General features: G+C 44.3%; 1 protein-coding gene across 1 annotated transcript in view; it reads right to left on the bottom strand.

The window, feature by feature from the left end:
• Positions 1–25455, bottom strand: part of SHROOM3 (shroom family member 3) — a 108349-nt gene that overhangs the window by 40320 nt on the left and 42574 nt on the right. Inside the window, exon 2 of the mRNA XM_043513206.1 lies at positions 8699–8830. Within this exon, the coding sequence (XP_043369141.1) occupies positions 8699–8830 (132 nt within the window). The remainder of the gene's footprint in view (positions 1–8698; positions 8831–25455) is intronic.

Genomic DNA, 25455 nt, shown 5'->3' with positions numbered 1-25455 from the left:
GGAGCTATCTGGGTTAGTCAGGAACAGTTAGCTTCTCCACTGTTATACATGCCTATTCATTTTATAGTGCAAAGATATGGATACTTTAAATCATACCTAAGGACTTCACTTACAACAAGCATGGAATTTATTCATTGCTTGACATATCCAGTGATTTATTAGGGAAATTCCTAGTGTTATGGAGAAGTTATACGAAACTCTTCAAGCTTCGGATTGTGGTAAATAGTGTGCTGTGATATATAGATATAGATATAGATAGACAGATATATGAAGATAATGAAAACCACAGGAAAATACATGGAGGAGAGGAGGAAAAATACATGTCCCGAATGCGAAGTTTTTGAACATGTATATATGGGCCAGATCCTCAACTGGTGTAAATCAGTGTAGCTCCACTGAAGTCAATGCTGATTTGCAGCTGCTGAGAATCTGACCCTCAGTGGGAGAAAATAGCTCTGTAGGATCTCTGGAGTGCTCCCAACAAATAAATCGCAGAACATAACAAGGCAGCAGAGCTGTGGAGATGCTTCTTTGCACCTGTCGTTCATCAGAATGTTAGTTAAGCAGGGCTGGATTCTCCACTGCCTTTCACCTTGTGCAGTAACTTATACCAGGGCAAGGCATGTGCAAAGATTACACAATGTACTGAACAATGGGAATCTGGCCCCTAATTCTCTAAGCTCATCTCCAGAGAATACTAAAACACAAAGCAAGATGAGTTCCAAAACAGAGACATTACCTTGTAGCAAACATCAGCATTTTTGACAGCAACCCTCTGGCCAAATCAACATCATATGGAGAAGGTGCTTTGCACAAAACCCTTTCTCTGTTCTTCTTTCAGCCTTTTTTTAGATATAAAAGTTCCCCAGGAGCTCCGTTTTCTGCTGCAGTTGTACATTCTGATCTGACTCCAAGGGACTGAGTTTAGGGAAATTTCATCAACCAACCATTCCACTAACACCACAAATTAAAGCCACACTGGTTCCAGGGGTAGCAGGCATCCCACAGCGCACCATGCTAGAAGAAGTTAACTGCTGAGTGTCACAATGCGATGCAAGAAAAAGCAAGGAGGGGAAGAAAACTGCTGACCACTTCCACTGGGGAAAAAATGCTTCATGGTAGAACCTAAGATAAAATCCAAATTTCCTTTTTGAATGATATCACCAATAATAACTGCAGCCTCCTTCACACACAAAAATGATACTGTTTGCAAAACCCCACGAGAATTCCTTTGGAACACTTCACTACAGGCTTCATTGCAAAACACTGCAAAGACCTTTGGAGGGGAAATGAGCAGTTTGGGGAAGCCGTACATTTTGGTGCCATTCCTATCAAGTGTGGCGCAGTCGTGTTGCATAAAGGTTGCCATACATATATATCAGCTCTGGGGTGCATATCAGATTAAATGAACAGGGAAAATGGGATCTCGGACAAAGCAGTCCTTATAGCACACCAGTGAAACCCCCTGATTCTCACGTCTCAGCAGTTCATCAAGAGGGTTCCTGACAATACGTCAATAAAGTAAGGAGAGAATGGATGTCAGGGCCAGCACTGTAAAATTACCCCGAGTCTATTGTCGGGGTTTAGAACTTGGCTATAAAAATTCATTTCACTTAAAAGGGGCAAGTTGTTTAAGAAGTGGTTACTGCAAAAGTGGGCATACATAACAACTGCCTTTCAATATACCACATGCACATGGCTTAGCAAATCCATACTAAATGAGTAATCTCCCATCTGAAATCACAATCGTCTGCCTTACAGAGTAAAACTTCTGTTTTAATGACAAGCCTAAATAAAGGGAGCTCTTTACATGTCAGGCTCTCTCTCTAGTAATTAATAGGTTTCTCCATCTTTTATATGGACTATTTTTTGTGGTTAGTTACACCCAGGAAACCCCATTACAGTCCATGTCCTGTCAAAGTGCTCTGCACTGTCTTGCTGGGGATCTAGGTTTGAATTAAAAAAATGTTTTTAGGTGAATGTAGCTCCTGATTCAGCCATGCACCGAAGTGCAAAATTAACTTCATTACTGTGTTTGAGTCCCATTTAAGTCGGTAGAACTTAAGCATGTGCTTAAGTACTTGGCTGATTCAGGGCTTTGAGTGTTTATTAAATGGGAGGATTGTCAGCAATAGCTAGAGTCAGGCACAGGATAAGAAAGCACTGGGCAAATTTCTCAACAAAGTCATGCTGCTGCATCGCAGTGGCCTGCAATAGCTCTGGCTATTCCAAAGTATCCCTTGAGCAGAGAAAGGCAACTCAGCGAAATTACACAGAGTTTTGAGACATGGGTGAATGTCTAGCATGAGACCACGAATCCCATCTTCACTCATGAGCTAAGGTAGCTCTGCAGAGATGAAAGGCTAGTGCGTTAATTCAGTACACTGCCATGGGTAGAAACTTCAGATTAAATGCTCTCTCCAACTCGTACTTAAATAATACACACAGAGACCCATCAGGTCCTTCTGAAGACAAGAAGTGGTTGCAATAAGCATTTCAGCCAGACTGGGCGGGTCAAGAGGGCTGCCAAACGTCTAACAGGGTGGTCTACCTTCTCTTAAATGTAGCACTCACTTTGTGGATCTGAAGGTAGGAGGGGCTTACAAATATACACTTTAAAAGCACACAGAAAGCATTCAGTCAACAGCTTCCCCCCTACCCAGTGCTAGATGGAAACATGTTACAGCCCTCAAGGCAGCTATAGCTATAAAATTACCAAATGGATTTACTATTTTTTTAAGAAGTTTTGAGCTTTGAAGAATTCATTTAACATTAACCTTTTTGCTTCTGTGGATTATGGAGCTTCCATTGCTGGTTGAGGGCTTCAGACCAAGAGCCAAAACATTCAAGGGAAAATGTTACTGGAGAGTGGCAGACAAATAGTAATAGGGGACAAGAAGAACTTTAGACTGATGTCCAGGTTTCAGTAAGATGCTGAAGCTAAAGAGGAGGATTCTGTAATGAACGCCCCTTCATCAGCTGGTATATCATAGAAACCCAAGTCTACAGCTGACTAACTTAATTTGATCCATGCAGGGAATAATGGGATGTAATTTAGTCTTTTAGAACATGAATCAGTGTACAGTAAAGGGCCTATCACTGAGTTTGACTGATTACCAACTAAGTCACCATTGTCAACACACCAATCAGGTGATCTTCATTTGTCAATCACAGTATGCAGTGAGGCTACAAGTGTACAGATGTTCATCAAACTCATGGCTGACATATGAACCAAAGAACCTTTGGTGAGTCTAGATTTTCCCAGTAAAAGCTAATCCATGTGGATGGACTCCTGTGTCCATATGAGTGCCTATAACTGTCAACCAGCATGGATCATCCTGCTGGATCAGGGCCCATTTCTGCAATTAAGAAACACAAGGGAAAATCTCTAAGTTAAAGAGACCTGAGAAGAAGGAATTGTATAATGAAAACATTGTCATCAATGGAGCTAGACTGATTTACACCCACTGAGGATCTGGCCCAGAGTTTGTCACATTTCACTGTAGCAATATACTGAGCACCATTATAATAAGGATATGTTCTATGTGCATCCACCAAAATGGCAATCAGTCCTCAGAGCCTGAAAATAAATCAATTGCATTGCACGTCCTGCTTCATATTTATATGGGCCCATCCTCCTCATTGCAGTCCTTGTGCTTTGCTATTAAGCAGAAGGCGAATGAAAACTAAAACACTCAGAAAACCTATTAGGAATCCTACAGAGTGAAGCCACAATCCACTCAAAGAAACATCATTCATAATTAAGGTGCAGTCATGGTTCTCTGACTAGGCCAATTAGAAAAAAAACCAACCTTAATAGCCTCAGCTTTATTTCTCTTTACTGATTCTGTTTGTTTAGACTCACCCAACTCTTCTAAGAAGTTTTGGTGCCAGGCTGGGAGGAAGCTGTGTTCCTTAACAGACATTACTGAAGAACAAGGAAAACTCACCAGAAAGATTACTCAAGTCAATGAAGCGTTACGCAAAATGTCACCAGATCAACATTGGGCCAATCATATCTCCCCACAAGGTTTGCAAAAATGGAACAGAACTACACGCTCACATGCATATGCTCAGGCAACATGCCCACTAACAGCAGTGTGCACCAGTTTAGGTAAGACCTGTGAATATACTGCAAATTGGCTTTTAATCCTGCTGGGTTTTGTTTTTTTTTTAAATAATTCAAAATATATTGAGAAGTACATTATGGGCTGTTTCCAATAGACAACTCTCTGCGTGAGGAAATCATTTTAAAGTGTCCCCAAGATTTCTAGCTTGTTTGATGTTTAGTCAAAGATCAAGAGTAAAATTTATCTGCTGAGCTCACCAGAGTTCTAGCATGAATCAGTTTGGTCCCACTTGTATTGCTTGCCCCATTCCCAGTGCTTAAGACAGGTTTCACTTTTGGCCTTTAGCTGAAACAATCAAATGCTATTTGTTTACTAAAAAAGAAAAGGAGTACTTGTGGCACCTTAGAGACTAACACATTTATTAGAGCATAAGCTTTCGTGAGCTACAGCTCACTTCATCGGATGCATCCGATGAAGTGAGCTGTAGCTCACGAAAGCTTATGCTCTAATAAATGTGTTAGTCTCTAAGGTGCCACAAGTACTCCTTTTCTTTTTGCGAATACAGACTAACACGGCTGCTACTCTGAAACCTATTTGTTTACTGTCTTTGACAAGCTACATTTAGGATACCTGAGTTGTGCCACATTGAATCTTTATAGCTGTGTCATGTTGCATTAGTTGTGGGAGCTTTAACACACCTCTGAAATCACTTTACATTTACTTAGGGCTTGTCTAGATGAGCACTTAGTTTGTGGCAAACTGCGGTGTAAATCGACCTCACACTAGCCTGCTGTGCATTAAGTGTCGACGTGGACCCTGCTGCTCTGTATCAGAAGTTCCCTAGTGAGCTTTGAGCTAGTCCTGTTTCAAAGTGGTGTCACTCTGACTGCTTTAGGAAATGGTTAAGAGTGCAGCAGCAGGGTGCACAGGGACAATGAGTGAAAAGCAGGCTAGCATAGGGTAGATTTACACCTCACCTTGCTGTGAACTAAAGGTATGTCTACACAGCAAAGAACACCCTGCAGCAGTGAGTCTCAGAACCTGGGTCAACTGACCCAGGCTCATGCTACGGGGCTAAAAATAACAGTATAGGCATTCCTGCTTGTGCTGGAGCTCAGGATCTGAAATCTACTGAGCTTTTACAGATGGTGAAACTGAGGCATACAGTGGTGAAGTGACTTGCCGAAGGTCGCCCAGAGCTAGTAACTGGATTATGCTCTAATTAATTATCTAATGCTTAACTGTCATTCAATAAAAAGTGCAACTAACAGACAATATCTCTTAGATTTAAGGCTCATCTTACTCAAGCGAAGAGTCCCACTGACTTCAGCTGACATTAACTGGACAACTCACTTGAATGAAGTGAGCGGGATTTAGCTGTTAATATGAGAGCTGATGTAGAATAACTACATGCTCATTGATTACTAGATTCAACAACTGTGTCCTACTGGAATCTTTTCTGAAGGCAGATTTTTAACAAGCAGTAGTATTTATTTAATCCCCTATATAAAGTAAATGAAAGGGGTATATCAGATCCTAAATTTGAAGGGAAACCATACTGGTGGGGTTCCATTGCCAGAACATTTACGCCGTTCACACATGATTGTGGCTTAGGCAAGCAGAAGTCAGGACCGATTAATTGTTCTTGCCTGGTGTTACCTAGAGAACAGGAAGGCTGGAATGAAAGGCTGGAGGGGTCTGAAATACAGCCTCTCCCCTGTTCTCATGTTCTTGCTACAATTTCATGGGACTTTCCTTTACTGGAAAAAAGGAAGAAGGAAGAGATATGGAAAGGGTGCCTGATTGTATTGTATGGCTTTTATACTTTTCAGCTTATGTCTTGGTGAAGTACTCCAGCTATTTCTGTCTCCCCAAGCATTACCACTCTAGTCTCCTGAAGTGAAGCCAAAACAAAAGACCCTGGGCCAGACCCCCAGGCCCAGCTGGCATAAATCGGTACAGCTCTGTTGAGGTCACAGAGCGATGCTGATTTATGCCAACTGAGAATCTGGCCCAACAGGTTTAATGCAAACAATTTTTCTGGTTCTTCTTCAGTCAATACAGAATTAGTTAAAAAAAGACAAGAGAACAAGGAACACTAAGATGCTTATGCACTCTGCTAGAAAACACACAGCAACCGCATCAGGAGAGACTTCTAAACAATGGATGGAATGTGCTTTCCAACTCTCACTCATTTCCAATAATGAGCCGTACAGAGGCGGTGACTGGCAGGAAATATGTCACACTATAAGCCTGATTATCCAAATGTAATGGGGACAGTGGATAATGGCAGATAGCAAAGGGGATTTGCACTGTAATTAGCAGACACCAGGAACACGATCCTATTTTGGCTAACGGTTTCAGATGGGATATCTGAATTCCACTCTTTTTGTGCTATACGTTCATACCGCTGTGCCGGATTCGCCTCAGATATACCCAGATGCAAATCAAAAACAGCTCAGTTGAATTCAATGGAGTTACAAACATAAAAGGCCTTGTTGCCACACACCTACATTGTTTCTACACCAGTGTATGTACATCTGTATATATGCATTACATACTACATATATTCTGAACCAGACCCTTAGCCGGCGTAACTCACAGATAAACACATTGACACCAACAGGGGATCTGACCCTCTGGTTTCACCTGAGTTCTCCTGATTTGCCCCTGAGCTTGTGAGAGCAGTCTCCAGGCCCTATGGCCTCAATCTCACACAGCCTGGACAGAGTGGAGAGCAGGGCGGCTGCAGGGAGCTGGTTGCAGCTACCTGATTCAGCCCTGGTGCAAGTTCAAGGTACCAGGGTCAACCTAACTTATTTCACTGGCCTAAGGCCTCTTACATCCGTGAAGGGGCAGGCAAAGATGAGCTCAGGTCTGCCATGATCCCTTCCCTACCTGCCCATTCACTGCCCCCTCCTTCCCCTTCCCCTCGGGATGGGAGAGGGCAGAGCTGCCTCCACTAGTTTTACATCAACAGAGAGTTGCCCGGCACAGAGGTAATTCTCCATTAGCCTTCTCTGGCAGCTTGCAGTGCCTAGCAAACCTGAAAATACAGACCATATATGTAACATAACTCAAATATGTAATATAGCTCAGATGACTAAGGAGCCAGCACGTCTTTCATACAAAACCTTTTAATGAAGAGAGTTCTTGATCTGGATTCTCTAGACCTGATTCTTCACTGCTTTGTACCTTATATAGTCATTCATGCCTGTGCAGAGTGGCTGTAAAACAGGATCATTACAATCTAGTAGCATTGTATACCCACTTTGCACTCCACAAAGTGCTGGGCAACAAAGAATCAGGCAGGTGGTACTCAAAGATTACACAGCATTATATAGTTAACGATGCCAACTCCAGGACAGATCCTCAGCTGGTGAAAACAGGTGCAGCTCCCCTGATTTCAACAGACCCAAATTTCCATCAGCTAAGAATCTGGCCCTAGAATCCTGGAATTTCCCAAAGACTGGAAACACTTATGATCCACCCTGAATTTCACAGAATGTTTTAGACAATCAGTGCTCCAAAGCACTTCATCATTTTGGGTGTGTTTATAGAAAGCAAACAAGTTGTGAGGCTGCCCCTGCTGGCAGAGCCAAAGGTTAAGGCCATGCAGCATATTCCCTCCCACTCTCAAATTCTTCTACATTAAGGCTACTTCCTGTTTGGAACCAAAGTGTCAACCATTGATACACAATATAGACAGGCAGCAGACACAGCCTGAAATTCTACCCTCTGTGTAATAAAAAAAACCCCCTGACTATGCCTCTGATGGTAAAATATCACAATGAAGCACTAAACTGTGACGCTTCTCTCAAGTAACTACTGTTGGGAATTAAAGATCTACAAGCAGGAAGTACTAATCTTTCAAAATTTCCATTAGTTTTACTAAAAAAACAATTAAAAACTGGTCAAAATAAAAAGGGAAACATTTTGATTTTGTCAAAATGAAATATTTCTTTCAATCTGAAATGAATACTTTTTTCACTTTTCAATTCACTGAAAATTTTCCTTGATTTTTCAGAATTCCCAGCAAATCAAAAAATACGTTATTTGCACAGCTCTAATCTTCAGATGCCTCGATACCTCTACAAATCTATCCCTTGGTTCAAAGCAATGGAGTTACTCCAGGTTTACTCCAGTGCAGTGGAAAGCTGAATTTGTCTCTACTTCTCTAATTGTCTTCTCCAGGACTGACAAAGTTCTATAAAGAAGAGGAAAGGAAAGCACACCTGAGTCAACCAGTCTCCCCCCTGGGCATATCAGCAACAAGAGTGACTAGCTTCTCTGTGCAGAGTCCCACACAAACATTACCAACAGACAGCAAAGTTGTCCCTTGCTCAGGGCACAAGATTGAATTTATTTCCCTGGTGTTAAGCTGGAGGTGTGGGAAGGGCTAAGTATGAGGTGGGGTAATTATTCTGACACAATCCCACTTCCTGACGCTTCAAAAATTTGACACTTACACGGGTCTAAATTGACTCTTCTCCCCGAAGATGGAAGTTGTGTTTGACAATGGACCCAGCTGAGGATCTGTCCCAGAATGAAATTCAAAGTATACATAAATAACTGGAATATGTAGAGGGCAGGAAGAGAATCATGAATAAAACCATCTTTTCTTTCACCTGTTCTTCAGCCGTGGTTTAACTCCTCCTGACCATGCTGTTTTGCTGTGCTGTAAATCAGTGGGGATACACTCTGGATTGAGGGAGTGGGAAGCTGGCAGGTCAGTGTGTTTCTTTGCTGCACATGTGTCCCTGTCAAAAGAAACCAAGGGAGTGTCAAAGTTCATGGAGTGCCTGAGACAGACAGACAGACAAGCGCATGCACACACACATACATTAAGATCACATTCAAAATATCAAAGAAATATGTAGATGGGGAGTATTACATCAAAGCCTCATTTTTTAACATGCACCAAAGAAAATGTCTGGAAAACAGCTGTGAAAAGCCATTGATGTGCCTATTCTTCTCCATGGGAAAGATGAAAGAATACCTCACCACCAAAAATGGATTTGTAGGGTGAAATTCTGCTCTCTGTTCTATCTAGACAGAGTTTGGTCATTAAAACACTTCTCCCTAAATGTTTTGGAGCAACTGTGCAATAGAGCAACACATATTGTCAGTGATCGAGAAGAATCAACTATGGGATCAAATATAGAAAGGATTCAGAGAAAGACAAAGTGGGTGAAGTAATATCTTTTATTAGGCCAACTACTGGTGGACGGGATAAGTTTCTGAACTTCAGAGCTCATTATCAGGTCTGAAAAAGGTAAACAGAGAGTTAACCAGAGGTCAATGCATTAGCCGACTGAGAACTACAAATGTATTAACAGACTGAGTCGGGGCTGCCATTGTGCCGGTCCGGAACTTACACACAGTAAAAGGCAGTCCTTGTCCTTTGAGATCTTACAGTCTACACCAGGGGTGGGCAAACTTTTTGGCCCGAGGGCCATATCGGGGTTGCAAAACTGTATGGAAGGCCGAATAGGGAAGGCTGTGTCTCCCCAAACAGCCTGGCCCTACCCCCTATCTGCCCCCTCCCACTTCCTGCCCCCTTACTGCCCCCACTCAGAACCCCCAACCCATCCAACCCACCCTGCTCCTTGTCCCCTGACCGCCCCCTCCCGGGACTCCTGCCCCAACAGCCCCCTGGTACTCCACCCCCTATCCAACTGCCCCTTCTCCCTGTTCCCTGACCTCCCCAACCCCTGACAGGCCCCCTGGGACTCCCACAACTATCCAACCCCCCTCTCGCTCCCTGTCCCCTGACTGCCCCCCAGGACTCCCCACTCCCCATCCCCTTACCATGCCGGAGCCAGCCATGCCACCACGCTGCCTGGAGGAACGATGGGCCAGAGTGCTGGCGGCGCAGCATGCTGAGGCTGCACGGGAGGGGGACAGTGGGGGGGAGTGATGGGGGCGAGCATCCCGTGCCAGGAGCAAAGGGGCCAGGCAGAACGGTCCTGCGGGCTGGATGTGGCCCACGGGCTGTAGTTTGCCCACCTCTGGGCTACAAAGACAAGACAAAAGCTACGAGAAAGGAAACATTATCCCCATTTTACAAATGAGGCCATTAGCTATTAAGTGACTTGCCCAAGGTCACACTGGAAGTCTGTGTCAGAGCAGAAACTGACCACAGATCTCCTGTCTCTGAGGCTAGAGCCTCAACCACAGGAACAGCTTTCCTTCTTAGAAGAGTATCAGGAGTGCAGAGCGGAGGAACTTAGCTTGGGTGAGCTCTAGTTCTTCTTGTTTTAAGGCTGTATTACAGGTAATTCTCCTAACAGCAAAGCCATTGATCTTACGCCCGTAGATAAGTCCTACCTACCCTAAATGATGGCGAGATAGAAAGGTCTATCCACAGTTCAGTGTTTTTCCAATTAGATGAATACACAAATGGCTAGCCCACCCCATCAAAAACAACACAGATGATTATTCATTATGTCTATTCTTTTAGCATAGAAAATAAAATATCTTGAAACACTGGGTGTTCTTTCTGACTCTAATTTTCACAGTCAAATGTGGGTCTGGTTTACAGTCACCTCTCTGCCAAAGTAAGGAAAACACTGCATACAAATCTGTATGAGAAGCATGCTCTTTCCCTGTCTTTCCTTCACTCCTGCCTAGCCCTGAGGAGAGCTACAGACTGAGATGGGGAGCAAGTGTCCCTTGTTCTACTTTTAATAGGCTTCAGTCTGAGAGCACATGCCAACATATGAGGCTTTAGATATTTCGGATGGCTTGGATTCCATTCCTGTGAGAGGCCAGCCTTCTTTGTATCCATGTAAATCCTCCCCCTCCAAGTCCCCCTCCCCCGCAAGCCCCCCACGTGTCAGGCAAGAATTTTAAGTCTCACATTGCAGATGAGATATACCAGGGAAGCAGCAGCACTTTCACCTAGATTGGGGAATTTCATTGGTCCAGAACGAGACAAAACGGCCTCCTTCCTCCCTCTGCTTATCTGTGGCTGCGTTTTACCTCAAATCCTGCCTTAGCTGCCTTTTTTTTTTCACCAAATCTCACTCCACTTCGCCTCTCACCCAGTTTGACCATCCTACTCCCCTCTGTATAAACCTCTGGGGAACCTTGTAGGTATGAATAAGGAGGCGTTATTTAGCAATTGAGACAGTGGGCCCTTACAGTTGCTCGAGGCACATACAAAACAATACAAACTCATGGACCAATGCCAAACAAAATAGATCTCCCTCTGTATAAAGCTAACCAGATTCCTCTGAGGAAGAAGCCTGCATGAATACTAGGCGCCAAATTTCTCTTGTTTACACCAGTGACATCCCACTGAAGCCAATGGCTCCACTTCTCCAGTTTAATCAATATAGTTATTATTACTCCTGATTTACGCCTGTGTGGGAGAAGAATATTTCATTGCAGGATAGAGCAGAGAGGAAAGAACTGGTCTTGATAAGATTAAAACGTAACCCCTTTTTTGAAAAAATAAATATTATTGCTTATACTGCAGGAGTGCCTAGAGGACAGATGTGATGAATTCTTCATCATGTTTTGTATGAAGACCCTGTGTGCCTCAGTTTCCCCTATGTGCTATGGTTAACTAGGTTGGGGGGGAAAGGTTGTGTACCTTTTGCAAAGCTCCAGGTGTGACTGATGCCTGGCTGTCTGGGGCTGGCCCCATGCTATGAAGAGTCTCAGAAGACAATTGCTCGGACTTTTGGTACCTAACAAATAACAATTATGGATGATCCATCCCTCTGCAGAAAGCCAGCCTGGTTTGACCAGATGGAGAACAAAGGGCTAGGAGGAGGGCCAGGTGACAATGTTTGCCCAGGAACAAGGACAAAGGAGTGAGGAGGGGCCAGGGGGCTGTTAAATGTGGGTTGCTGGAAGCAGGAAAAGCTTCTGGATTGGGACTAAGAAAGGGTCAGAGGAGAGCTCTGGGCTCTGAACTGACTCAGATGGCCTATGCTGTAACTCTCTGTTCTCTGTGATAATCAGGGACTTTCAATGCTGCGTTCCAAACATCTAATACTCCCTTCTGCTTTTATAGCACTGGCTGGGAGTCACTCCAGATAAAGGAAACTGGGAGTGCATTGCTCCCTTTAGGTGTGTAAGTCTCCCTCCGGGGTACAATCCAGGTGGACTTGATGCAGGGAGCTCATGGCATAAAGTAGGAGTGCTGAAGGCTCCGAGGTTCGGTCCTAGGAGGCAGGGAAGCCAAGGGGTTTACCCCAGTGAGAGTGTGACCCTAAGGGGAATGATGCATTGAAGGGTTTCTCCCAGGGACCGGACCTGTGGATCCGTGACAACATGGCCCCATTATGCCAAGCTCTTTGCAAACATACAGCAAAGAAATGGCCCCTACCCTGAAGAGTTTACACACTTGCTCTACTTGTTTTTAGACAGAGCTGCTCTTGGGGGGATCTTTGTTACAAGTGAGCACATGGAAGGAAGCATCTGAGAAATCTATTCTTCCAAGATTTCCAGCACCCTTTGGCAGACCTCAGCAGATCAGAAAAGCCCTCAGGAGGTGGGTGCTGACTGGTAACTTGTTTCCAAATGAGGAGCTTGACCCTGCATTCTTTGTGTACTCAAAATTCCCCACTGATTTCAGTAGCTTTGGACACATACAAAATGTAGGGATTTGGTCCCTTTGGCGGTTTGCTATCACTAGTACAAAGCAGGATATACAGTTATACTATTGCACTGATACTAGGCCAAATCCTCGGTCCTGTACTTCTGCAGAGGAGAGCCTTACACTGGCAGAGAAGCAGTATGGCCAGCCAAAAACCATGAGTGAGCCTTCCCCCGCTCCATGAGACAGACTTAAAATACACGGAATTTAAGAATGATCCATTTTGGGTTCTTTTCATTTGCCTGGTGGGGCTGGAGCCTTCAGGAGGCAGTCAAGCCTTTCTTGGCAACCAGGAGGACAGAAACGTACCCTGGGTTTATTCACAAACGCTGGGCATCTCCTGTAATTACATGCCTCCAGGAGCTGGGCCTTTAAGAAAAACACCAAATATTGCAAAACTCAGGCTCAAGTTATGAGAGCTCTCAAGTGGCAATATTGGAGCAAAGAGAGCACCGCTTCCACCCAAAACCCTCCGAGCACCGGTCGCTTCTTCCGTGGGAGTGGATTGGGCTGCCTGGCTACAGAGTAGCTTTTCAGCTGCTGCCCAAGAAGCCTGTTCCCCCAGGAGCTGCTTAGTATCCCTGGGTGCTCATATCAGCCAGGCTGTGGGGTTGTGGGCAGGCTCCTTCCCATGCAGCAGCAGGGTCAGGTTGTGGCCCATCAGCTGCAGTTTTGGCCTGACACAACCGTGTGGAGTGGATACAGAGAAGTAGCACTTTTGTTTCCAATCCTCCATTAGTCTAAACATGGAAACAGTAATCTACCATCAGCTCTTCTTCACTCTATGGCAACGGGGAAGAGAGACCCTGGCGTAATGAGCTGTCTCATTCTGGGGAGATGGTGGGATCCTGTTGAAATGTTAAGATTCTCAGGACATGCACTTGTCCTTAGCTCTGGGGCAAATTCTGACATCACTACTCAGGCCCTGATTCTCAGTTACACTTTATGCCCCTCTGGTAGCATAAAGGGGCCTTAAAGTGAGTGTAACTAATTTATGCCACTTGAAGTACCCGCCTTGCACTACCAGCTTGGTGGAGAGTGAGTTTAGCAATAGCCTACCAGAGCTAACTTGAATCTAGCTAGCCCAGGTAACAGTAGCATTGAAGCCAACACATGGCCCAGCATTAATCATACAACCCAGCATGGGCTCTGGGGACATACGCTGCTCACTAGCCCACTAGCCCACCCTGGAGCCTGCGTTCTCTTTGCTGCCATTGTTACCCACGCTAGCCGGATTCAAAGTAGCTGGGGTAGGTTAGCCTGTGCCAGCACTTAGCAGTGTACACATAAGCCCTTGTGTAAATGAGAAATCCTCATTAACTACAGCAGGAATATTCAGCACCAACCCATTCTGGGAGTTAAAAATAATGTATTCCTAGTGTCCCGTACGTGACCCAGAAATGGAAGGATCAGCACCAAACTTTCCGGAAACACCAACAGGTGCTCCTCGGTAATATAACTTCCCATTCTTCTTGTGAAGTTGCACTCCATATGCTTTATGAAAACATGCCTATGAACGTGAATATGATGTCACTGGAATATGCTTTACACAAAAGGTCTCTTGTAAGGTATCATTACAAAGCTTATAATCTAGTGAGTGTTTTCATCCTATTTGTATGCATGTATCATTCTTGTATCTGAAGCTAGAAATATGAAGTATAACTCTGAAGTCCTATTGTAATTATGCGAAGTGTGGGCCATTAATGGTGGTTTAGAATCTTGATGGCTCTGATTGACTAGGACAATTGGTTGTGGATGTTCCTGTGTACGTGTGGGCCAGCCCGTGAGTAATGAAGAATGAGATCTTAGAGTGACATATAACCATGTAACCTGGTAATGAAATCCATCTTAAATCTGGTACTTTTCCATTTAGAAGGCGGGGTGGGGACCCAGAGAGACAAAAGATTCCCGCCTTGTATGAAAGCTATAAAAGGGGGTGGAAGAGGACAAAGGGGGCGGCCAGTCATGCAAACACCCCTGTTTTCTACCTCAGATGTCTGCTCGAACTAACAAGGACTGCACCAGGGTAAAGGATCAGGCCCAGACTAGGAAGGAGTCTAGTCTGTGAAACAAGTTTATTGGAACATCTTTGAGGGTGAGATTTTACCTGTAAACAGTTTCTTAATGAATTAGGCTTAGCCTTGCATGTTTTTGCTTTATTTTGCTTGGTGACTTACTTTGTTCTGTCTGTTATTACTTGAAACCACTTAAATCCTATTTTTTATTCTTCATAAAATCACTTTTGTTTATTATTGAACCCAGAGTAAGTGATTAATACTGGGGGGAGCCAACAGCTGTGCATATCTCTCTATCAGTGACATAGAAGGTGAACAATTTATGAGTTTACCCTGTCTAAGCTTTATGGGGAGAAGAATCTGTGCAGGCCGAACTCTGATAAAAAAGAAGAAATGCTAATATATATGCCAAAATCGCACAGGGCATGGTAGAGAGAGGCTACAACAGGGAAACACAGAAGTGCCGCGTGAAAATTAAGGAGCTCAGATAAGCCTACAAAAGACAAAGGAGGCAAACGATTGCTCTGGGTCAGAGCCCCATACATGCCGCTTCTATGATCAGCTGCATGGCATTCTAGGGGAGAACCCTACCACTACCCCACCACTGTCCATGGACACCTGCAAGGGGAGAGTCTCACGCAACAGGGAGGAGGATTTTGTGGATGAGGAAGAGGAGGAGGAGAATGCACAGCAGGCAAGCAGTGAATCCGTTCTTCCCGGCAGCCAGGACCTTTTCATCACCCTGGAGCCAATACCCTCCCAAGGTGGGATCCCCAATCCTGAAGCCGGAGAAGGCTGCTCTTGTGAGTGCACATTTCTAACTAGAGTACAGGGTTTAAAAGCAATAGTGTTTAATGTTTGATTGGTCCTGAAGAATTGGGATGCATTCGCGGCCAGTATAGCTACTGGAAAAGTCTGTTAACGTGTCTGGGGATGGAGCAGGAATCCTCCAGGTACATCTCCATGAAGCTCTCCTGGAGGTAGTCTGAAAGCCTTTGCAGAAGGTTTCTGGGGAGGGCTGCCTTATTTTATCCTCCACGGTAGGACACTTTACCACACCAAGCCAGTAACAAGTAGTCTGGAATCATTGCAGCACAAAGCATGGCAGCGAATGGTCCTGGGTTTTGGTCGCATTCAAGCAACATTCAGTCTATATCTTTCTGTGTTAGCCTCAGGAGAATGATATCATTCATGGTCACCTGGTTGAAATAGGGGAATTTTTGTAAGGGAACAGTAAAAGGACATCGTTCATGCTGGGTTATTTGCGCTTGGCTAAAAGGGATCATCCTGGAGAATAGCCACACGGCGGGGGGAGCGGTGAAGGGATCATCCCAGAGAATAGCCACGTGGTGGGGTGGAGGGAGGTGTGTGCTGCACATCCATCCGAAAACCACAACCTCTCCTTTTAAATGTGAAACCCAACTGGTATTGCTTGCTATGGGAAAGGATGGCGCTGCAGTTTGAAACCATTCCCACATATTATGAAGGCAGAAGAAGCCAACCCTGTGTACCAAAAGGCTTACCAGGGCTGCCTGGAAACCGAATTTTGTTGCCCAGCCGTTTGTGATGTGTCAGCATACTGGCAGGCGCTCAATATAAAAGGCAAAATGTGACCTTGTACCTAAAGCACATGTGCTGTCTGCTGTGAATTGCTTGATTCACTGTGAAAGAGTCTCCCTTTTGTTCTCAGAAATGTATCATCTTAAATTTTATTCTCCCTTTTTATCTCCCCCCACGTGCAAATGTTTCTATGCTCCCCCTATCATCTCCGTCCCTGAGGTTATCACAAATTAGAAGGCAAAAAATATGCACTCGCAATGTCATGTTTTCTGAGCTCATGCAGTCCTCCCACACTGATAGGGCACAGCTTAATTCATGGAGGCATTCAGTGGCAGAGGCCAGGAAAGTATTAAGTGAGCGCAAAGAGCAGAGGCAGAAGGCGATGCTGAGGCTAAGGGGGAGCAAACAGACATGATGAAGCATCTCTTAGAGCTGCAGGAAAGCCAACAAGAGCACAGACCCACTGCATCCATTGTATAACCACCTGCCCTCCTCCCCAAGTTCCATATCCTCCTCACCCAGACACCCAAGAAGACAGGTGGGGGAAGCTCTGGCCACCCAGCCACTCCACTCCAGAGGATGGCCCAAGCAACAGAAGGCTGTCGTTCAAACAGTTTGATTTGTAGTGTGGCTACAATAAGCAATGTGGCCTTGTCCTTCCCTCCTCCCGCACCCCACCCCACCCAGGCTACCTTGTCAGTTATCTCACTTTTTTTTTTTAATTAATAAAGAAAGAATGCATGGTTTCAAAACAATAGTTACTTTATTTCCTTTGCCAGCTGTGATTGAAAGGGGGAGGGTGGTTGGCTTACAGGGAATTAAAATCAACAAAGGGGGTGGGTTTGCAGCAAGGAGAAACACACACAACTGTCGCACCATAGCCTGGCGAAAACCATGAAACTGGTTTTCAAAGCTCTCTGATGCGCAGCACACCTACCTGTACTCTTCTAATTGCCCTGGTGTTTGGCTGTTCAAAACTGGCAGCCAAGCGATTTGCCTCAACCTCCCACCCCACCATAAACGTCTCTCCCTTGCTCTCACAGATATTATGGAGCACACAGCAAGCAGCAATAACAATGGGAATGTTGGTTGTGCTGAGGTCTAACCTAGTCAGCAAACAGCGCCAGCGAGCTTTTAAATATCCAAAGGCACATTCTACCACCATTCTGCACTTGCTCAGCCTATAGTTGAACTGTTCCTTACTATTGTCCAGGCTGCCTGTGTACGGCTTCATGAGCCATGGGAGCAAGGGGTAGGCTGGGTCCCCAAGGATAACTACGAGCATTTCAACATGCCCAACGGTAATTTTCTGGTCTGGGAAGTAAGTCCCTTCTTGCAACTGCTCGAATAGCCCGGAGTTCCTAAAGATGTGAGAGTCATGCACCTTTCCCGGCCATCCCACGTTGATGTTGGTGAAACATCCCGTGTGATCCACCAGTGCTTGCAGCACCATTGAGAAGTACCTCTTGCGGTTTACGTACTGATTGGCAAGGTGGTCTGGTGCCAAGATAGGGATATGCGTTCCGTCTATCGCCTCACCACAGTTAGGGAACCCCATTGCAGCAAAGCCATCCAGTATGACCTTCACATTTCCCAGAGTCACTACTCTTGATAACAGAATGTCAGTGATTGCATTGGCTACTTGGATCACAGCAGTCCCCACAGTAGACTTGCCCACTCCAAATTGATTCCCGACTGACTGGTAGCAGTCAGGCGTTGCAAGCTTTCAGAGGGCTATCGACACTCATTTCTCAACTGTCAGGGCAGCTCTCATCTTGGTATTCCTGCGCTTCAGGGCGGGGGAAAGCAACTCACAAAGTTCAAGAAAAGTGGCCTTACACATGCGAAAGTTTTGCAGCCACTGTAAATCATCCCAAACCTGCAACACTATGCGGTCCCACCAGTCTGTGCTTGTTTGCCGGGCCCAGAATCGGCATTCCACTGTATCAACCAGCCCCACTGCCACCATGATGTCCCAATTGCCACAGCCCATGCTCTCAGGAACGTCTGTGTCCATGTCCTCATCACAATTGTCCTCATGCTGGCATCTCTTAGTCTGGTTCTGCACATACTCCAGAATAATGCACGAGGTGTTTACAATGCTCACAAAAGCCGCGGTGAGCCGAGCGGGCTCCAAGCTTGCCGTGGTTTTGGCGTCTGCACGGGTAACCCAGGAAAAAAGGCGCAAAACGATTGTCTGCCGTTGCTTTCACGGAGGGAGGGAGGGGCGACTGACGACATGTATCCAAAACCACCCGCAACAATATTTTTGCCCCATCAGGCATTGGGAGCTTAACCTAGAATTCCAATGGGCAGCGGAGACTGCAGGAACTGTGGGATAGCTACCCACAGTGCACCACTCCGTAAGTTGATGCTAGCTACAGTATTGAGGACACACTCCGCCGACTTAATGCACTTAGTGGGGACATACACAATCGACAGTATAAAATCGATTTCTAAAAATCAACTTCTATAAAATCGACCTAAAATCATAGTGTAGACATACCCTAAGAGATCATTCAAGGAGAAGTGGCCCATGAACACCTCTGCAGTCACAGGATAAAAAACGGGGGTTAGTGGGTGACAGACTGTCCTAATAAGCCATAAATCTAGTGTCTTTATTAAACCATGATTTTTAGTGTCTAGCAAAGATATGAATTTTAGCTCCCAGGCTCAGCTTTTGAAGGTGTTGTGCAGATTTCTTTTGTCCAGGAGGACTGAGCAGTCAGATATAGAATGATCGTTTCATGAAAAGCGTTCACCCACAGGTGACAGAAAAAGGATAAAAGACAAAAACACCCCATGTGATAATCAAACAGTTAATAAATAACACAATGAATTAAACCTCACAACAGCTGCAAAGTACCTAAGAGATAGGGATCATTTTATCACTAAAATGCAGATGCCTCTGTTTAGCAGCATACAGTAACACCCCATGACCTTTTAGGACAGGAAGTGAAGAAGAATATCCTGCCCAGGTGAATATGCAGGGGAATTGTAGATAGACAGACTATTGCTAGCTTAATGGACAGTAGGGTTAACACACCTACTCTTACAAAAGGTGCCACAGAATCTACTTATAATGCCTTGGCATGACATGTCCCCTGAAAGATGGAAACTTCCCACAGCACCGCACTCCCATAGCAATCCTTGACACCGCACTGAATCCAGCGACCCGGTAGTAAGTTCACTCTCTAGGAAGGCTCTTTACAAACATGATACCTGGCTTTTCTTCCATTTCCCAGTTTACAATGGAAATAGTCATCTCAGTGCAGGGAATAAATCAACAAAATACCTTGTGCCTTGAACTGTCATTGCTCAGCTCAAGGCCCACAAGTCGCTTTCTTGCCTTCTTTACAGCAACTTTTTTTGGACAATATGAAATCTCCACAAGGGAGCAGGGTCCACACAACTCTCTCTGTGATACCACTTCCCTCCCTGGGAGTGCTCTGGCAGACAGACTAGCAGGCCCCTTCCACTTAAATTGCAGTACCCAGAAAACAACCTCACAGTTACATAGTTTAAAAAAACAAACCACAGTGACCATCTCGGAAAAGCACAATCCCGCAATTGTCCTTTATCTGTCACCCAGATATAACACTGTTTCTAAAGGCTAGCTGGGTCTATGTACCCTCTACCCCCACTTGAAGTTGGCAGCTGTACCCAAAATATTTTCTTTTCTGCAAAGTTCTTGTCGAACTGTTAAATGTTATTTATACTGGCTGCTCCCATTGTGCCTTTGGTATTTAATGCTGCACACGTTAATGACTCGCTGTGCAAAGACATTCTGTCCACCCTTTCCTTAGCTTAGGTGTGTAGCCCTTTTGCTCTTCACTTAACACTTGCTCAGCAGTAGCAAAAGAATGCTGCAGGATTATACATTAAAGCCAAGATTTCTAAAATTAGGAGTCTGAAGTTAGTCTCCTAAATCCATTATTAAGTACATAAGTAAGTAACCTGATCTTCAAAAGTTCTGAGCACCCAGCAGCTCCAATTGACTTCAGTGGAAGCTGCAGGGTTCTCAGCACTTTTGAAAATCAGGTCACTTATTTAGGAGCTAAAACAAAGGTTTAGGAGCCTAATTTTGCCTTAATAATACAAAACACTACCTCTTGGATTAGCGATACTGAAGTAGTTTGGGTCATTTCTGTAGAATACTGAAGTATTAGATATATAAAAAAAATAAGGGATACAGTCTTGTGGCATTAATCCTTTTAGAATTTTGTATACTTCAAGGAAGGCTAATGGGAATGTATTGAAGAGGGAATATCCCTCCTTATCTCCTTTATTACAGAATACAGACCTAGGTTTCCAAGTCATCTTTGTTGTAATCTCTTTAAAACACTGGTTTCCCTCATCCATTTCTTTCCCATTTCTCAAATAGCTATAGGGTTTTTGAATGAAAAAAGGATTTAACACCCTCACTCCACAAATAGTCTCGCTTGGTAAAACCCTGTCCCCACTGAAGTCAATGAAGTTTTGCCATTGACTTCAATGGGACCAGAATGTCACCCAATGAGCTATTTGTGGAATAAGATATTATTCATCATGACTAAGGTGTCAGATTCCGTAGCTGCTTTTTTAAAGTTAAAGCTGACATGTCTACTGTTTTTTGGTCATTCATTAGACCCTTCATAAAATACACTAAAATCTTTATAAGAAATCAATCTTATTAGGCAATCTTCTGTCTTAAGAAACTGCCACTTTAGTATCCACAGTGTAGTGGGCCAGATCCTCAGGTGGTATAAATCAGTATAGCTCCAGTAAAGTCAATGGAGTGATGCCATCCCAACTGATGATCTTGGTCCACTGAGGACTAAGGCTCCAATTTTATCAGAAGACCACCTCCATTAAGGCAAGTTTCAGAGTAGCAGCCGAGTTAGTCTGTACCTGCAAAAAGAAAAGGAGTACTTGTGGCACCTTAGAGACTAACAAATTTATTTGAGCATAAGTCTTCGTGAGCTACAGCTATAGCTCACGAAAGCTTATGCTCAAATAAATTTGTTAGTCTCTAAGGTACCACAAGTACTCCTTTTCTTTTTTCCATTAAGGCAAGTTTCTCTTTGTAAGTATTGCACTATCTCTGCAGTCCATCACTCATTGCCTCTTTTCTAAAAAATGTACCTGCTTAAAGGTTTCCCCATCTTTTACCACCTCCTTTAGATTTCTGAGATGGATCTTGTGTGGCCTCAGACTCATAATTGCCCTTAATCAACTCCCCCAGAACATGTAGTCTGTTTCTAGCATTTGATATCTTTCATCCTCCCTTTACCTCCACCATCAGACCTTCCTTTCTAGAGAATTCATTGAATATTTTAGTAACATCCACCTCTTCTGTCCATAAATTACTTTGACCTCCTCCTAAAGGCTTGTCTGTGTCCTGCACTGACCTCTTGTTAACTACGTACTTGAAACATTTCTTATTATTTATCTTAACCTCTTGGGCACTTTGCCTTTCATTCCCATCTTTTTTGCTTTCTTTATCATTATTTACAATCTCTGCATTCCATCCTGCATTCTCTCCGGTTGTTTTGTGTACCTGATATATTCCATCTCTCTCTCTTATATCACTTTCTTTAATGTACTTTTGGTGTCTCTGTGTATTTTATTGCCAGACATTATACATAATTCTTGGACACACATTTATTTCTCTCTGAACACTTTCTGCTGGCCCTCTGTGCTCACTCTCCTTCCATTGCTTTTGTCCAAATGATTTCCTCCAACACTCCCTGTATCCACTCCCAGAATCTGCACTGCTAACAATCTGCACCATGTTTGCGTCTGTCTATTGCTTTTAGATTAGAGTGGACCTCAACCAAACCTTTGGATCTCAATACCCCCAATTATTACAGTGTTGCCAACTCTTGCAATTCTATTGTGAATTTTGTGCTCTATTTTCCTTAAATCCCCAGCTCCTAGAGTCAACTGATTACAAGAAAATCCTGGGTTTTGTTTAAAAAAGAAAGGAGGAAGTTTTCAGCTAGTATAGTCACAGAAACAAGCTTGAAAACAAGACCCCCCTAAGGGTTAAAAAACCAATAGTCAAATAAAGTGATTCCGTTTATTAATTTTTCAAATATAATTATTTTAAGCCAATTTCATAATTTGTGGGGCCTGACATTTATTTTTAATGTTTGGGATTGACGATACTGTTATGATAAACAGTATTGTGCAGGGTTTACATTTCACAATTTGCAAAAAGGCTGGAACTTCTTACACTGGGTGGAAAGTGAAAGCAGCAATCGGCCATGTGAGTAGTGACAAAAACTTGTCCTCTGCAGTTCCACTGAGCTCTTTGGGCATTTTCTTGTATATTCTGATTGAAAACCCCCAAACACTGAAACATTAAATGATCAGACTACAAACAGGAAAATGACACTCACATCTGACATGCTCACCAGAGGAAGGAAGTGAAGGGGTTAAGCCTCCTTTCTATCCTTATCATGCCCTGTGGTGTTGGGTTGCTGTTACATAATGTCACACATTGTCCTGAAATCACTGCCCCAGCAGCCCTGGGCTCAGCCAGTGAGATAACAGCAGTCTTTTGGCTTGAATTCTGATACCTCACGATGCAGGCTTAAGGCCAGATCTCAAAGGGACAGTTGTCAGCTAGTGAAACATTTATTCCTCCCTGTGAATGAAAATGTCCCCAAAATGAAAATCCTCTATCTCCTGGAAAGTGGAATTGATCTCTTCCTCTTCTACACTATTCCTGACTGTTTTCATGGTTGACAATATTTAAACGAAGGGCTAACCCTATAGTTCTGTGTTTTGAACTAGACATTACCATGTGAGACACACTCTATTAACCGCGGCATGCTCCCCGGCATGCGTGTTGTAGATATCACTGCACTCCACTGGGTGGAAAGACAGCACTGCTCAAGTATCTGTCATTTTGTTCCTACTGTGGCTGGTCCAAAAATATCACATAATCCATACTGCTGGCACAGACAACAGAGTATCTCCTTGAGCTTAAGTGGTTGTGTCCTGTGGTTTGAGAGCACGGGATCCTGAGTCCTGTTCTGGATGCTGTGCATGTGGCTTAGCTGATAACGGCAATGCCTGTATAAAGGTAGCCATGGGTTCAATACACTGTGCTGCCAGGATCTGGGAGCACTGTGCTAAATCTGCCCCAGAACCCTGCCCTTCAGCTCCATTGATTAAGGAGTCCCTCTTGTCACTAGGCAGTGTGGCCTGTAGCCAAACTAGAAATAGCAATGATATGCTCTAGCGCTCAGATGCTGATACGTAAGTTCAGAAAAGCGTCAAGCGGAGCATTCTGCAGCCAGCTGGAAGCAGGGGAACCTGTGGGAAGATGGGAGGAGCTGCAGAAAAAATCCTGCTTAAGATCCATCCCCCTCAAAACAGGAATATTTTTTTTAAAAAATAGAGATTCGTATAAATCACAGTAGCATCTGCAGTTACATTCGCTAGGATAGAATTACAGGGGCTAAGAATCCTCATGCTAGGGCATAAGATGCTCACTGGCTAGGGTCAAGAAGAGAAATTTCTAGGGAACTGTAGAGCACAGTTTGGTGAATTATGGGGGACAGGGACAGAGATTATCCCTCTCTCAATGTGTAGGCTACCATTGGAGACAGATTAAAAGATTAGAGGTCACTGGGCTACCCTGATATGGGAATTCCTAAGTAATAAAGTCTCAGATTGAAGAATCTGCTGCATTTATCCTAAGGGCTCCTTGCTGGCAGCGCAGAGCACATGACATTGCAATGCAAGAAGAAACGAGAGAGAAGGACAAGCCAGCTGAAATGAATTAAGTGTCTCTCTCAGCAAGGTGGTTCCTTTTAAACAACTAGAAACTAGACTTCTGTGAAAAAGAACCACCACAGTCACCCTGCAGAGTGAAGGCAGAGAAATGCACACTGATGTTCAGCTCTGCAGGGGGAAGGCTGTGGAGAGAAGTGGCTGAATTTTGATCATGCAATATTATTTAATCTCAAAGGTTTCTAGCATTTTTTTAGTGTTAGATTGGATCTATTTTCGTTGATCTGACCCCAATCCCACAATCTCGCCACGCTCTGTTCGCGTGCACACACACAAACATACATGGAAATAAAGATGCTTCACCTCTATACCTGTTTGCAAGCAGAGAACTGAATGAGGGATTTTCATTCATTTGGGGAAAATGGGTTCCTTGCTAAATTTGGCTTTCGCTGAGGGATCTTTGAGAAAATGAACTCCCTCTTTGTTTGGGAGAGAGACCTAATCTTCATTTGGCCCTGGGGGATTATCGGGTACTTAGAAAGGCGCTCACATGCACATTTTTAGCTTGTGCCAACAGCATTTGTGTTCACAATATCCAGACTTCATTCTACTCATTAGGTTAGATAATAGGCATTCCACAGAGTTCTGCTCTTTAGGTTAGATAATAGGTATCCAGATCTTGGACCTAGAGATTTTTCACTCTTTAAAAATACCCTAAATTGCTGCTTTCTGAAATGCCTGACATGGTCTTGCATTATTGGTTGTTCTTTCTGTGTATGTGAATTTAGTGCTATGAAAGCCATCGGGCTTGCAGCCCTCATGACTTAAGTCCCTTATTTATCCACAGAACAGGCCATGGATGCTGAAAGGTACCCATCCGGCCTGCCAATGTGACTTAACCTTGACAGGAAGGAATCACCTGTAGGGCTAGAAGGTAGCTCACAGCAGACTTCCCGGAAGTCCCACTTTGACCCCCTCCTGTCCCAATTGCAGTGAACATTTTAATTATTCAGGGCTGCCTGAGGGGACAAAAGGGTCAGTTTGCCCTGGGACCTTGTTTGAGAGGGCCCCCAAACCAAGTGGCATTGCAACCTGGTGCACAATGTCACACCACCACGCATGTTTGGCCTGGACACCCCTTAGACTCTGTCTACAGAGGGGCAACTGGGCCAAAGTTGAGTGGCACTCAGGTTGCAGTGCCAGTCAAATTTACCCTTCTTCTCCATCTACAGAGAAGCAAATGGGCCAAACCTGAGTGGTGTCGTGTCCTGTTTTAGCCACTTGAAATGTTGGGAGGTATAGTTCAAAGTTTTCATGCCCCGTCAACACCTGGCATCTTTGTTAAGAGCGCAGTGCTGGCTTTCATGACGCCCGTCACTAGACTGGGACCACCAAACTATCTGATTATAGTTTAATATTTCTATCACAGCATCACCAAGAGGCCCCAATCCAGCATTGAGGCCCAGTTGTGCTC

This window comes from Dermochelys coriacea, chromosome 4 (genome assembly GCF_009764565.3).
Source record: "Dermochelys coriacea isolate rDerCor1 chromosome 4, rDerCor1.pri.v4, whole genome shotgun sequence".
NCBI classification, from domain to species: Eukaryota; Metazoa; Chordata; order Testudines; family Dermochelyidae; genus Dermochelys; species Dermochelys coriacea.
The sequence above is the reverse complement of the archived record's forward strand: the minus strand, read 5'-3'. Positions and strand labels throughout refer to the sequence as shown.